This window comes from Paroedura picta, chromosome 9, assembly GCF_049243985.1.
Source record: "Paroedura picta isolate Pp20150507F chromosome 9, Ppicta_v3.0, whole genome shotgun sequence".
In the NCBI taxonomy this organism is placed as follows: domain Eukaryota; kingdom Metazoa; phylum Chordata; class Lepidosauria; order Squamata; family Gekkonidae; genus Paroedura; species Paroedura picta.
Window position 1 is genome coordinate 7707501 of NC_135377.1, and position 16229 is coordinate 7723729.

General features: G+C 47.0%; 1 protein-coding gene and 1 long non-coding RNA gene across 2 annotated transcripts in view; one reads left to right on the plus strand and one right to left on the minus strand.

Annotated features, from left to right (window-relative positions):
• Positions 1-318: 318 nt before the first annotated feature.
• TG (thyroglobulin) overlaps positions 319-16229 on the minus strand; it is a 128362-nt gene continuing 112451 nt past the window's right edge. The window contains exons 46-48 of the mRNA XM_077352914.1: positions 3017-3157; positions 809-1002; positions 319-464 (exon numbers count right to left, since the gene is read on the minus strand). Of these exons, the coding sequence (XP_077209029.1) occupies positions 352-464; positions 809-1002; positions 3017-3157 (448 nt within the window). The 3' untranslated portion in view covers positions 319-351. The remainder of the gene's footprint in view (positions 465-808; positions 1003-3016; positions 3158-16229) is intronic.
• On the plus strand, positions 12944-14717 carry LOC143844404 (uncharacterized). The gene is made up of 2 exons (XR_013233970.1): positions 12944-13117; positions 14466-14717. It is a non-coding gene; the product is annotated as an uncharacterized LOC143844404 (long non-coding RNA).

Below are 16229 nucleotides of genomic sequence, written 5' to 3' on the forward strand. Positions count from 1 at the left end.
AATTGTGTTGGCAAGGGTCTTCTTGAACACTTCCCAAGAGGGCTTTAGGCTGATCCTGCATTGAGCTGGGGGTTGACTAGATGGCCTCTAAGGCAACCCTCCGAAACTATGATTCTATGGATCCCCTGGGCCAGTTCTGCCAATGGAGATGATCTCCTCTGTTGGAAGGGCCATCTCCTGACACAAGAAGCACATTTTATATCTTGCCTGTTTTTGCATGAGGACAAAGCTCGAAATCATAGCAGCCTGCACAGACAAGGAGCGGAGGTAACGATGTAGCTCCTAAGAATGCCGCTGGTCTCCCTGTTGAGGCATACCCAATGGGTCCAAAGGAGACTCAAGGGAAATGTCCTATTTGCTGTAGGCCACCTTCTCCTCGGCTGGCTTTGTCTGCGTGGTTTTAGGGATGGGTTCCACAGGCAATCGCTCGGTCGCTTCACTGGCGATCAGCTGATCTCTTCCGCCTGAAATCACAATGAATGAATGAATGAATGAATGAATGAATGAATGAATGAATGAATGAATGAATGAATGAATTCACTCATCAGTAAATGGAAAGCACAGGCAGCAATCATGCCTGGCTGAGGTCAGACTCCTCTCTCCAATTTGCTGCATGAATTATCCCTTCGCGTTAATCTGTTTGGCAGCTGTCTGAGAACAGTCTGAAGTTGGGTGGTTGCTATTGAATAGCCTGCCCACAGATGGCATTGCCATGAAGGAACAGATGGATTGGGCCATCTAGCTTCGTGTCCTAAACTAGGCCCCCAAAAACCTGGAACCAGCCCTGGTGCGTAATGATCACACTTACAGCCTCTAGACGTTTTGAGGGTCTGGACGTAATCAGACCAGAACGAGCATTCGGCTTCTTTCAACCCTCTACGGTTCTTCAGAGCAGCCTTGAATTCTTTGTAATTGTCTCCACCGGCGTCTGCTCGGAACGTAGGCCAAGGAGACGCAAGACCAGGAGCCGCACTTGAGAATTCATAAGGGTGGTTTGGGTTTCTGCAGAAGGGAACAGGAAGAGGTGTGAGACACGCCGGGCAGCATCAAGGGCTACTGCAAACACAACACAGACACTGGGGATATAAATATCCTTCCTTTCACTATTGCTATTGGCTGGGCTGGGCAAGGGACCTGATTTTCAATTTGAGTGTCGAAGCCCATGCAATTGGAAGGAAGTGGGCTCTACTTTAAACCTTTCTCTTTTTTTTTCTTTCCTTTTTTTGCTTCAAAGACAGGCTTAGACAAATTCATGGCCGACAGGCCTATCAATGGTTCCGAGCTATTACAGCTAAATGGAACTTCCGTATACTGAGACTACCTCAAAATAACAACTCCTGGGAGAAAACCATAGACCTCGGTGAGGCCTTTTGCACCCCCTTTCCAGAAAGATCCAGAGAGCTGTTTTGTTTTATTGAAAGCATACGGTGCTTTAGAAGAAGAGTTGTTTTTATACCCTGCTTTTCACTACCAGAAGGCGTCTCCAAATGGCTTACAGAGCAAAGTCCTGGGCAGAGTCTGCACTTACTTTCTTTATTCCATTGTCAATCCTGTTAAATTCAAATAGCTTTGAACTCGGGTCTTCCTCTCCCCCCCCCCTCCCCATTGAAACAGGAAAGTCTTCTGCACGTGGTTAGGGTAGTTCAGAAGGGGGGGGGGGAGCCAAGTCTCATTCTTTCTTTTCTTGAAGGGGGGGGAGAGGAGCCAAGCAGGGAGCCTCTTTCTTTTCTTGGAGGGGGTGAGAGAGGATCGAAAAAGGCAGAGAAGGGAGAAAATATCCAGGACCGACAGAAGTTGAGATAAATTAGGGGCTTCTCCTTTAAGGCAAGCTTGTCACATGACCAGGTGTGACCTATCAGAGGTTCTCTACCACGGAGCTTTCTTTCCCAATCCGGATTTGAAAAATATTGAGCATTATAAGCACTCTAAGATATCGCACAATGAAGGTAGGGTCACTCCGGATCAATCCTTCGTGCTACAGAAGGAAAATTTAAATCGCCCCAAATCCAAACGGAAATCGAATTCTGTGTAGAGGGCAGGGACTGAATCGACCTGGGATTGGAATAAAAACTCCGTGCAGTTTACACCCAGGAGCACCTTCGAGACTAACCAAATTTGTGGCAGGGGAGGAGCTTTCATGAGTCATTGCTCACTTCTTCAGGCAGAAAAGAGACAGAATCTAGAAGCACCTTCAAAAGCTAACAAAAAGTGTTCCTGGGGAGGAGCTTAGAAGAAGAAGAAGAAGAAGAAGAAGAAGAAGAAGAAGAAGAAGAAGAAGAAGAAGAAGAAGAAGAAGAAGAAGAAGAAGAAGAAGAAGAAGAAGAAGAAGAGTTGGTTCTTATATACCTCTTGTATATACCTGAAGGAGGCTCAAAGTGGCTTACAGCCACCTTCCCTTTCCTCTCCCCACAACAGACACCCTGTGAGGGAGGTGAGGCTGAGAGAGCCCTGATATTAATGAAGAAGAAGAGTTGTTTCTTATATGCTGCTTTTCTCTACCCGAAGGAGTCTCAAAGTGGCTTACAATCGCCTTCCCTTTCCTCTCCCCACAATAGACACCCTGTGAGGGAGGTGAGGCTGAGAGAGCCCTGATATTACTGCTTGGTCAGAACAGCTTTATCAGTGCTGTAGCAAGCCCAATATCACCCAGCTGGCTGCATGTGGGGGAGTGCAGAATCGAACCTGGCACACCAGATTAGAAGTCCGCACTCCTAACCACTACACCAAATTGGTGAGTCTCTGCTACCTTCCTTGAGTCCAGGAGCACCTTCAAAATTAACACAAGTTGCTGCAAGGGAGGAGTTTTCATGAGTCACAGCCCCCTTCTTCAGAGAGAAAAGAGCAAGAGTCCAGAAGCACCTCAAATTAGCACTAACAAAATTTGTGGCAAAGGAGGAGTTTTTGTGAGTCACTGCTCACTTGACTCACAATAGCAGGAGCTTCTGGAAGGTAGGGGGCATTAGAAGCTCTTTGGCACATGCAAAATTTAACTCTGGGATTATAACCAACTACTCACCCAGATGTTATAAAGTTGCTCAGGTACTGCATGATGGCCAGTGAAAGAGTCTTCGCTTCCAGAGTGTATCGGTTTTCATATTGGGGATGGAAGGGCAGGCCAAGAATATACTGAATCTCTGGCAAGATCTCCAGACTTGAACTGAAAACAAGACAAACATTTTAAAAAAGAAAGACATTGAGAGAGTATTAAATGACTTAATTAGGGTGCTTATTTGGGCAGCGGAAAGAAAACTGGATGCTTAGGCCAGGCAAATTACGGGGAACAGATTTTATCAGATGTTTTCAGGAAGGTCATGAAAGAAAAAGGTGAGATTCATGCTACGGGTGTGTCCACATGTGAGAACGGGCGCATGGAAAATATTTTGCAAAAATGTTCAGTGGGCACAGATCCAGGCTGAAATCCACGGTAGTTAATTCCAGGCCAGGGTAATGGTTAACCCATTCACCAGATAATGTGTCGGCCAGACCTGCATTCTGACACCCCCTCTAAATGATTAACTTCCCATTGAACGGCGCCCTCGCCCTCATTCGCAAATAGGCGTTTCTCCCAAAACTTGAATCAGTTCTCCTCAGACTAGATGTCTGGGGACATCAAAAGCTTTAACCGGGGGAAGGCGGTTGTGGAAACCTTCCACCTCATGTCCCCTAATGCAGGGGTAGTCAACCTGTGGTCCTCCAGAGCAGAGTTTGCACTTACTTTCTTTATTCCATTGTCAATCCTGTTGAATTCAGATCGCTTTGAACTCAGATCTTCCTCTTCCCCCCCCTCCCCATTGAAACAGGAAAGTCTTCTGCACGTGGTTAGGGAGGCTCAGAAGGTGCGGGGGGGGGGGGAGCCAAGCCTCTTTCTTTCTTTTCTTGAAGGGTGGGGGGAGAGGAGCCAAGCAGGGAGCCTCTTTCTTTTCTTGGAGGGGGGAGGGAGAGGATCGAAAAAGGCAGAGGAGGGAGGAAAAATCGAGGACCGACATAAGTTGAGAGAAATTAGGGGCTTCTCCTTTAAGGCAAGTGTGTCACATGATCAGGTGTAGCCTATCAGAGGTTCTCTACCACGGAGCTTTCTTTCCCAAGCTGGATATTCAGGATTAAAAGCAGTCTGAGATATCGCACAATAAGGGTAGGGTCATTCCGGATCAATCCTTCTTGCTGCAGAAGGAAAATTAAAATCGCCCAAAATCCAAACGGAAATCGCATTCTGTGTAGAGGGCAGGGACTGAATCGATCTGGGGTTGGAATAAAAGCTCCGTGCAGTTTACACCCTGATGATCATGGACTACAAGCCAGGAGTGGGTAAAAAGCCCTGTGCAGACGGACAGTGATCATGGGCCGTGCACAGAGACCAGAACTGCAAACGCGCATATGACTGGATCAGCCCTGACACCAAAGTCAAACAAGGATGCCTTATATTGAGTCTGATCATGGGTCCATCTAGCTCCACGCTGTCTACTGGAAACTGGCAATGCAGAGTTTCCAGCAGAAGAAGGTCTGACCCAGCCAGAGAGGTTTTGAACCAGAGAATCTCCTCCATGCAGGTTCCGTACTCTGTGATGGTTTTTCCCAACCAAGAAAAACAGCAGCACAATACCCCTATATCCCCTGAAGAAGGGATAAATAATTTGGCATGCATATTTTCCCAGAATAAGCAACTCAACTTTGGCCTTTCCCTGCTTTGTCCCCTCCTAAAAACCGCGATAATACTTCGCATCTGGAGAGCGAGTTCTTTATCCGCAGTACTCCAGAGAGACCTGGGGGGGTGGAGGTGGAATTTAAAGCACATTTTTCTATCTCCAAATGTTTGCGCGAGGATTAATCTGGATCAGCGCTCAGTCAATCGGCCTTAACGACACTGTGGGTAGGGCTTTCCCCCTGCATTACAGCAGCGTTTGTCATAAAGAGCAACGGCTTAAGGGAGCGACTAGAGGCAGCCAAAGAGGCTCCTGTCTTCCATGCCGTTTAAACCACTTCATCTCCGAGAAGGCACTTCACAGCAAAGCTAACTTTGATGTCAGGAGAGTTGACTGGCAGGATCAGACCGAAGAGCCTCCAGTTTCCATGAGTGGCTAGCCTGAGGGAACTCAGAAGTCCGTACATGTGAGCCAGCCTTAGACGGAGCCAGATCACTAGTTATCAAGGGCAGTATTGCCTACTCAGACTCCAAGGTCTCTGCCAGGAGTAGGAAAGAACTTTTGCTTGCTTAGAGAAGGGATTCCCAAGCAGGGCTCCCTTAAGGCCCTGTGCAGTCTGGACTCTGCATAGCTGTGGGATGGCCTCTCCCAGTACATCCCCTGAAGAGGTTTACACTGTGCAAATATGTTGATGATCCCTGTCTCCATTCTGTCTTGACTCCTGCTTGGTGGGAAAAGTTGCCAGTAGAGACCCTACTGAAGGTTGTGGAAATGAGAGAAATGGGGGAAAAATTAAACTGTTTTATAATGCTTTCAATGTGGTTTTATGTGGTGTAAACCAGGGGTAGTCAACCTGTGGTCCTCCAGATGTTCATGGACTACAATTCCCTGGAGCCCCTGCCAGCAAATGCCAGCAAATGCTGGCAGGGGCTCCTGGGAATTGTAGTCCATGAACATCTGGAGGACCACAGGTTGACTACCCCTGTTGTAAGCCACACCATGTTTGCTTGTGGGGAGGGCAGCCTGGAAATCATAATATATAAATAATAAATAAGTAAATATAAAATAGATAAGAGCTCCTCAGGGGCTCCCCGACCTTTCCCCTATCCTGCTTTAATGGACTCAGCCATGAGTTATTTCAGGGGCTCCTCCACGGTCAAAAGGTTGAAAAAGGCTGTCGTAGCTACTGGCAGCCAGAATAGAACAGGGGACAAGAACTTTCCGAACCTGCAGACTCCTTTGGGATTCTTATACAGGGCATGACCTCAAAATGGCCGCTGCATGCCATGTAGCCAACCACAAAATGGATGCCGCAAGAGGCAGAGCCCGCCACAAAATGGGTGTCACAGGAGGTGGAGCCAACCACAAAATGTCAGGGAGTGAGGTTATGCATTACTTAAATAGCAACTCTTCAGCATTTCAGGCAGAGGCTGTGCCTAACAGGATGCATTTTTAAATGAACACATGGTTTTAAAATACTTTTTTTTTTGCATGACCTTCAGTCAGACAGCAAATATTCCTTTCCTAGGGTGTCAGCTGCTGCTGAAGCAATAGTAGTTTCTTTTGATTTTTTTAAAAAATAGAACTGTCAATCAGATCTCCAATGGCCAATCAGAAGCTCTCCTGGGCAGAAACCTCACCTACTTAGTGGGCACTAGGAGAGCTGTTAGCCCGCCCCCTGGCACTGAAGCGCACCATGTGAAGGACTCCTAGAATAGATAATACTGAGCTAGATGGATCAATGTTTCGACTTAATATAAGGTAACTTCACATTTGATAGCTATGCAAGCAAGCTAGGAGGGTATAACTTGCTAGCTTTATGCTCTGCAAGTCTGAAAAGTTAGTGATCCAACCTATTCAAGTCTGAATAGGTTGCTTTAGGATGCTTTGGGCTGATCCTGCGTTGAGCAGGGGGTTGGACTAGATGGCCTGTATGGCCCCTTCCAACTCTATGATTCTAAGATTCTCTGATTCTATCCCTGGCCCACAGGAAGTATGCCTGGCCTCGACCAGGGCCAGGGTCTTTTCAGTCTTGGCCCCCATCTGGTGGAATGAGCTCCCAGAAGAACTTAGGACTCTGTTGGAGCTATCACCGTTCCGTAGGGCCTGCAAGATGTTCCACCAGGTGTTTGGTTGGGGATGGGACAAAAAACATCAGCTGGGTCCCTCCTCCGAATATCCTCTGAATATCCTGAATATTCTGAACATTGTACATCGTATATTCAAGAAAACACCTTTGAACACTGCTGAACACCCCACGTTATGCCGTGGAATTGATGCCCCACTGAACATCAGGAGGGGGAAATGGAGGGTAGGGAAAGGTTAGGAGTACCGTTGGGTTGGGTTAACGCCTGTAAACCACTACGAGCCAGCTGGCCTGGGAGTGGTATTCGGCTGATTTAATAAACCTAACCCAACCCTAACCTATATGAAAAACAGATAAGGCAAAATTATAATAAATCAATGACAATAATAAACTGTTTATAGAATCATAGAATCACAGAGTTGGAAGGGGCCATACAGGCCATCTAGTCCAACCCCCTGCTCAACACAGGATCAGCCCTAAGCATCCTAAAGCATCCAAGAGAAGTGTGTATCCAACCTTTGCTTGAAGACTGCCAGTTCTTATAGAAACTAGCCTGCTAGGCATTCAGATTAACTGCATGTGCCATTCAAGTAGCCGACGGAACCGGGAAGAGCAGAGGGCCAGCTATGATTTAAGCCGCTGCCTCTAATCACCCCGTGGGGACTATGTGTGCCATGATACCTGATGAGCAAAGGTTTTGGACAGATTGACGACAGCTCTGCATGTGAACATTTTTGCACACTTAGGGAAATGACCAGATAACCACTAATCAACACTGTTATTCTTTTCTCCGCTGCCCGACAGATTGTGGTCACTGTTCTTAACATTACTTCATCCTGGAGATTATTCTCCAGTTGTTGACAGTCAGCATTTTCGGTGCATGAGCGAGGTCTGCTAACCAAAGTTCTTTCCTCCATAAAATATTTCCAAACCTCACTGTTTAGCCCTGCAATGATCTCATTTGAAAGCATTCCTGAATTTGGCCTTCGGCATCCTTTTGGTTTCAATTATTATTACTTTTTTTGGGGGGGGGGATAATCACACTCATCAGGGAACACAATAATCTGATTAAAAAACGCCTTTCAAAGGCAGCCAATTGTATACGTTGTCGTCCAATCACAAAAGTTTTCCAAGAGGCCCGAAAGTGGCCATAATTATTTGGTAAGTTTAGCAACGTCGCTAAGACAGAACTGACAGACGTGCGAAACAGATGCCTGATTCTCGCTCTCTGGGTTTAGAAATGTAATGTAAATGTTTGCGGTTAGGTAGCTAAGAGGGAGCGGTTCTTTCCTCGCTCGATTCTGGAAGCCGGACGGGCCGATTCGTCTGATCCAGAAACAACGAGCTGCAAAGAGGGGAACGGATAATGTGGATGAAGCCAGGGGGAAAGAGAAATGATGGAGAAGCAAGCTGTGCAAAAGAGCGAAGCTGCCCATTGGCTGGACAAACCAGAGGGCCAATAGCAGAGCTGGAGAAGGGGACGAAAGCTGAGATAAGTCTTCAGGAAGGAATGTTCCCTATGGAGCAGATGGAAGCCCTGTTCCTATTGCAAAATCCATCTGTGCAGCGGAGTGCCTTGGATCCTAGCCAAATTGGGCTTCCCTTGCTAAGGACCTCTCGGAGGTGCTGATGTTCCAGGCCTGGGGATTAGTTCAAGCCTGAAGAGAATTCCAGGATCCAAGACCTCATGGGCTCAGTCAGATCCTGCTTGAGAAAAGAGAGGCTGAAGGTCAATGCCTTCTTTAACTGTTCCCAGACAGAAGCCTTCTAGCTCCCTCTGCAAGACCAGCTTGAGTCTCACTGTAGACCTGTTTCAGATGGTAAAACAGCCATGGGGGCTTTATTCATGTGGTGCCTCTTGAGTGATCTGCCACAGGAAGTGGAGGCAGAGACAAGCAGAGACTGGAGCAGAGGTCCATGAATGGCTATGTGTGGGGTAGGGAGGCTCTGTGTTCCTGGTGCTTGGGAGGTAACAGTCAGAGGGCTTCTGGAGTTCTGACCCCACTGGTGGACTTCCTGATTGCACCTGGGTTTTGGCTCATGAGTGACACAGAGTGTTGGTCTGGAGGGGTCATTGGCCGGATCCAACATGGCTTCTATAATGTTCTGGCTTCTCTGGTGGATCTTCTGATAGCACCTGGGTTTTGGCCATTATGTGACACAGAGTGTTGGACTGGATGGTCCACTGGCCTAATCCAACATGGCTTCTCTTATGTCCTTGCCTCACTGGTGGACCTCCTGACAGCACCTGGGTTTTGGTTTCTCTTATGTTCTTAAGACCTGATTCAGGCCACAAACAATCATGATGCCTCCATTAAAACACCAGCAAAACGCCAGCAAAAAATCAGTCAGACCAATGCGGCGAAATCAAAATGAAAGTGAACGTTATCAGTGATAAAAATTATCCAAACATGGCCAATATAAAATCACCGAAACACCACAGCATTCTCGCCACTCAAAAGAAGAGCATCAGAGACATCAGAGGTACAAGGCCACAGAACATGAAAACAGAGGGGATAAAACTTTGAGTCCTGCTTAAGGTTGCCAGGCCCCACCATTGCTGGAGATGGAAGATCCCACAACACTAGGTCCTGCTCCCTTAACCAATCAGCAGTCTGGCAGGGGGCTTACTAGGACGAGGAGGGAAATCCAGACCTGGCGGAAGAGCTACGTTTTACAGGCCCTGCGGAATGCTGAAAGCTCCTGCAGGGCCCGCAGCTCCTCCAGGAGCTCATTCCACAAGGTTGGGGCCTGGACCGAAAAGGCCCTGGCTCTGGTCAAGGCTAGATGTGCTTCCCTGGGGCTGGGAATGACCAGCAAATTACTTATTTGGTAAGGTTAGCAACGTCGCTAACATCAGTAACTTCTTCTAGATGTTTAGCTAAAAATACTTTTGAATCAATTTCAACCCATTGGTTCTAGCCTGACCCTCTGGGGAAACAGAAACAACTCTGCTCCATCTTCTCTATGACAGCCCTTCAAGTATTTGAAGATGGTTATCGTATCACCTCTTAGTCATCTTTTCTCCGGGATAAACAGAACTGAGCTCATGGGAAGAAGAGTGGGATACAAAATATAGTCAAGAGAAAGGCATGTGGCCTGGGGAAAAGCAGTTGGTCAAGATGACTTCATTTGCAGTTGCGGTTAAGAGCGGCAGCTTCTAATCTGCCAAGCCGGGTTGGATTCCCTACTCCCCCACATGCAGCCAGCTGGATGACCTTGGGCTCTTCACAGCCCTGATAAAGCTGTTCTGACTGGCTGGTAATATCAGGGCTCTCTCAGCCTCACCCACCTCACAGGGTGTCTGTTGTGGGGAGAGGACGGGAAGACAAGTGTAAACCACTTTGAGACTCCTTCGGGTAAGGAAAAGCGGCATATAAGAAGATAGACCAGAGCCAGCATATATGGAATCATATAGAATTCTATTGGCCTCTTGTGTCACCTGATCTCACCTGATCTAACTGCAATACTGCCCTCTGGCCATCTGTGGCGGTGTCACTGCAGTACAGCAGCGCCCCCCTCTGGCCAGCTGCCTTGACTGCATAGCGAATGCCCACTGTGAGACTCCCCGATTCAAGATCCCTGAGACTTCACGTCTGGTGTCCATTGAATTGTCCCAGGTCCCTGGTGACCGACTGAAGCTCGTCAAGCAGATGAGGCGACGAGAGGGTTAAACATGCATTTTAAAATTGTAAAAAGGCCACTTCAAACAGGTGGATGCATGAAGGAATGGAAAAGCCCAGCATTGGTGCCAAAAATGCTTTCTGTGCGAAAAAGGAAGTGGCAATTTGTGAAAAGAACTTTTGAATGTCAAGTCAACCTCACCTACACTGAGAGATGCCATTGGCCGTGGTTCTCCAAGGTCACAGACAGTGGGATTTCCCAGTTCAGGAATGCAAATCTTTTGAATTGGTGGTGCAGGGGATGAAATGTGAGGGATTTTACAAAGCATGAGCTCACCATAATACTACAGACAGGAATCCCTCCACATCCTGGAAAAATGTGGTGAATTTACTTGGGGCCAGTCAAGAAAGCCTGGGGGGAAATGTGCAGTATACCAATTCATGCCACCTGGGAAAAGAGGATCTTGCACAAGCCCAGCTCTTTATGTAACAACATGCCTCTGTTCTTGAGGAAGGAGGAGACACAGGGAGTTTCCACTGTTAAATCCGTGGGTTCAGAGGTGGACATGGACAAGGGAAGAGATTTGAGATCTTTGTTGGGTCCCCAGCATGGGACAAGAAGTACAGCCCCCCACCCTGAAACAACCCCAACTTATATACACAAGAAAACAATAGATCTTCTCGCCCATGCGTGCTGTTGGTCAGTTTCGGTTTAAATGGACTGGATCTCGTAGACAGGATCTAGCCTCACATTGGCCAATGACAATGTAAGCTCCGGTCCTCCGCAAGTCAACAGACACAACACCCACCTCTCCCTTCCTTCTGCACAATTGTGCCCAGAAAGGAACTGTTCTGCATGAAGGCATCTTTTGCCCCACAACTTAAGATTCTTCACCCCTCTGGCTGATTCTCGAGGAATGCCTTGATACACTTGGCTGGGAAGGCAGAAAACAGGAACAGACAAAAGGGCTCAGGAGACAGCTGGCTAATCTACAACTATGCTTGGAATGCGGGTTTGGTCCCGGAGGAAGCATTTCTGGTTAGGGGACTCGGGAAGGAGACAGTGACGAGACAGAGAGAAGAAGAAGAAGAAGAAGAAGAAGAAGAAGAAGAAGAAGAAGAAGAAGAAGAAGAAGAAGAAGAAGAAGAAGAAGAAGAAGAAGAAGAGTTGGTTCTTATATGCCGCTTTTCCCTACCCGGAGGCTCAAAGCGGCTTACAGTCGCCTTCCCATTCCTCTCCCCACAACAGACACCCTGTGGGGTGGGTGAGGCTGAGAGAGCCCTGATATCACTGCCCGGTTAGAACAGTTTTATCAGTGCCGTGGCGAGCCCAAGGTCACCCAGCTGGTTGCATGTGGGGGAGCGCAGAATCGAACCTGGCATGCCAGATTAGAAGTCCACACTCCTAACCACTATACCAAACTGGCACTATACCAAACTACCAACAGGGGGGATAGTGTTGACTTCATCTTCCTTTTAGGAGGATGCTTAAACAATTGACTGACGCTTGGGTTCAAAGGGATCTGAATAAACTTCTGTACTCGCTTCTCTCACCAAAGTTCCTGCTCCCTCCCCCCAAAAAACGCTGCACTCAAGTAAGAATGCTGAGTACAACGTGGGAACTGGCAGGGGGAGGGGAGATCTGAATAAATCTGCTCTTGTAATACTGGTGGAAATCACCAACTAAATAAAAACAGGATTTGGATCCAGGAAGTAATTAAATAAAAATAAATATGCTTGCTGGCTTAGGACGGTTAACATTTTTAAAGCAATTTTCACAATCCTGATAAAAACAATAAACCTTGAATATAAACTGGCCGCTTTTTGCAATTTATTTGTAATCCCTGTGAGGGTTGCACAGAGTTTGGAGGGGGTTTGTATTTGTGGATGAGTTTTTGAGTAAAGAGGAGTTCTTGGGTTCTGCCACTGCCTCTGGGCCTGCCAGCAGCTCCTGTGTTCCTGCCAACATGGCTAGGCCTGTTGGGCCTCATTTGCCACCCCAATGCCACAATTAACCTCTCTTGCCACTGCAATGAAACCCCTGCAGCAGCAACTGCATGCCCTCAGCCTAACTGACCTCACTCAAGTTTGTAGAAAAGCCTGTTTGGTGGTGTATCCTCAATAAGTGGGTTTAGGTATCCGCAGATAGGGGGCTCACTTGGTAATTAGATATATAGAGTCTGGCAGTGACATCTGTTGGTCGGGGGAAGGTGGGGTTGCTCTCCCAGCCACTGGCTCAGATTGGCGGTGACAAGCCATGAGGTCTTGCCAACTGTGACATCACAATGCCGCAGCTGATGACACCTGGAAGCCAAATCATGTGGGCTGCCACAGTTCGACACACTAAACAGGAGAGGTGGCAAAAGGGTACAGTGATGATAAATGTGACTGGGGCAGTGATGGCTGAGGAAGCTGGGGACAGTGATGGTAAAAGTGATGAGACAGTGAAGGCAAAAGAGACGGGGCAGTGAGGGCAAAGAAAACAACTCTGAGTGGAAGTAGAAGCCAGAACAACAAGAGAATGACAATAGCGGTTCCCATGGAGTATGTTTTTTGAGAAGGGAAATGTATGCATTTGGCTGCATCAAGTTTGCTAATTTCAAGGCAGCTAGAAAAAAAAATCAGAAATATTTGGGGCAGTGCTATTAAAACCTGCAGCCCTGCAGTCTGTTGGTACACTTGTCAGTGATGTGGAAAACTGTTCGCTCCAGTTTTCATGGGAGGGAAACCAGCGAATCTCCCTGTTTAGCTGGAAAACATGCCCTCAGGTTGTTTTTTTTATTTGGCCAGGTTCATTTCCATACCACTTTGAGCCATTAAGAAAACAAATCCTTTACGGAGCACTGGGTGAAAAGAAGCCATCAAAATTTCCATCCTCAACCTCTCCTTGCTGTTTGAATAAAGGCACAAAATGAAAGGCAGGAATCTGGAATTTGTAAAGTGCCCCATGCTTAAGTCAGAGGACAGAAAAGTTTAAAGTCACATCATCATCATCCTCCTCATATTTTGACAACGATATAGGCTAGATACCAGGAAAAAGTTTTTCACAGTCAGAGTAGTTCTGCAGTGGAATAGGCTGCCTAAGGAGGTGGTGAGCTCCCCCTCACTGGCAGTCTTCAAGCAAAGGTTGGATACACACTTTTCTTGGATGCTTTAGGATGCTTAGGGCTGATCCTGCGTTGAGCAGGGGGTTGGACTAGATGGCCTCTATGGCCCCTTCCAGCTCTATGATTCTATGATTCTATGATTCTATTTCAGCTGTCCCCATATGCAGAGTTGGGGCAGCTTACAATTTAATATCTTCATATCTGTTGGCAAAGTATACATATCCAAAGAGGAACAAAGCATCAGGCTACTTAAAAGAATAAAATGTTTCTACTGTGAAGAGAAACAACTTTGTACAGAAAGAGCAAAGAGACCAAACATTTGTCTGCAGTCATTCTTCTGTTTTGGAGGCAAGCGGGGAGGAAGTGTGCTCAAAGGAGCAGGAAGTTTCCCATTGAGGCAGTCAGGACACTGGAGGAAAGTATTTGGAAAATATCAGGAAGTTCCTGATCTAACTATGCCGAATACACATCTCCTCCACTGCCCCCTACAGTACACTCTTTATATTTTGCTCAGTCATGCATATCAATCACATCCAAACCCTGCATATTTCAACAATAACAACCAGGTGAGGTCGGTTAGGCTAAGGGGATGTGATTGGCTCTAAATCAACCAGAAATATTTGTGGCCATGGATTTTAGTCCAGCTCTCTAGCTTGTATGCTACCTGAGTGGTGCCCCCATTCAGTTTCAATTCAAGTAGTGTTTAGAAATGGAATGAAGAAGGACCGTGGAGGGGGGGGAGAGCCTAAGTGGGCACATGCACAGCTATGCTTCCCAACCATATTCTGCACCATCGTGTGACTTCTGGGGTTTTGTGAAGCCTGAAGAATGTTTCAGGGGTTTCTTAAGAGAAAAAAAGTTGAGAACGTCTGGTCTCTATGAATATAGTGTCTGAAAATGTTATAATTTTGTCTGATGTAGCACTGGAAGTTTAAACTTGTGAGATTGGTAGCTTATAAGATTTGTGTTAGTTTGGAAATGAATTACTAATAAAATGTTTTTTTTAAAGGAAAAGAAAACATGCAGCGTGATGTGATCTCACAGCAAGCTTCTTCTCGTTTCCAAGAAAAGCAGCCAGGGACGTGATATGCCAGGGAGAAACTCGTAGTACAGTGATAACGCTCTTGTGAGAAGTTATTAAGTTTTACTGCTGATGCATTTTTAACCTTTATGTATTACCTTCCCCTTTTATAAACTGGTATTGTGCATCTGAAATTTTGGTCTAAATGACCGTAAAATAAAGATTGATTGATTGATGCCAGGTCAACCTCTTGTGACAAGTTACTGGGGACGACTCAGCCTGAGAATTTGCTTTTGTTACTTTAAAGCTTTAACAGGCTGCTTTTGCTATGTAATCAAGAGCATGAGTTCGCATTTGCAGTGCAAGTACAGACATTTCAGTGGAAGAGCACACACATGTTTTGTACGCACCAAGACCCAAGAAAGCTCAAAGAGAGAAGACATCATGGCCAGGGCATAACAAGCAAATTGAAACCTTGTGCAGCCTCAATTTGCATGGTGGTTGTGCAGGGAATGGAAAGTGGGTTTAACCCTTTAACTGTCAGTCAATGTTGCTATTTGAAATTGGTGTCCTTGCCCTGCTACCATAATTTTAAAGGGGGGGAGGGGAGAAATATATCCTTTGTTAAATCCATGAGTTCAGAGACCAGGATGCTGGGAATTCATTTCTACTCTTTATTGTGACAAGAGGTATAAGAGGCAAAAGCTGAACTAGAAAACCCCCAAATTATCCACAGTACAATACAAAAAATCTTCCCGCCAGTGTACACTATTGGTCAGCCTGGATCAGCCTGGATCCCACAATCAGGATCTAGCCACTCATTGGCTGATTACATTGCAGGCTTCCGATCCTGCCTCAGACCTCAAGCTTGGTCCTCAACAGATCTACAGAAACCACATCCTTTTTAAAAATACCCTTTCAGATGCTGATAAGCAAAGCAGAGAGTCCAGTTTGGAACAATAATACTGAGGCTGAAGGGTTAAATCCCCTCCGCCCCTTTTCCTTCTCTGCATCGCAGGGAGGGCACACAAGCCCACAACTTGCATTTCACAGACAGAAAAAGACACACAATCTGTATCTTGTCTGTGTCCTTGGGTAGCAGGGCTGGGAACGGTCTCATTCACCCTAAGACAGCGGTCCCCTACCTTTTTATCACCAAGGACCAGTCAACGCTTGACAATTTTACTGAGGCCCGGGGGGGGGTAGTTTTTTGTTGAGGGATGTCACTGCCGCCTGAGCCCCTGCTCCACTTGCTTTCCTGCTGGCACCCCTGACTTCCCGCCGCCCACTAGGAGGCGCTGCCAGCAGCAGCTGCGCAGTGACATGCCAAGGGGGAGCCCCAGCCATGGTGGCTGCTGGAGAGCACCAAAGGTGAGCCGGCGGCAGAATGGCAGGGCAGCCCCTGAGGCAGCAGCCGGGGAGGAGGACAAGGAGGAGCCGCAGCCCAATACCAACTGATCCACGGACCAGTACCGGTCCCTGGAGCAGGGGCTGGGGACCAGTGCCCTAAGACATACTTCAGAGTATATGTGCCAGTCAGAGCACCCTGCAGTGAGCTAGATGGACCAGTGACCTGACAGGAGGAACAACTTCATAATTTAGCAGCAAAAGGGGAATGGGGGCAGCGTTTTACCTGTTTTGCGCACTGGAAGTCATAGAAAGGGAAACGTGGAAAGTTTCTTTTTTTAGCTTTGTTGTTTTAGCTGAGGCTGCTGGTCGGTTACTCCAGATCTTCATTTGATTAAAACCACA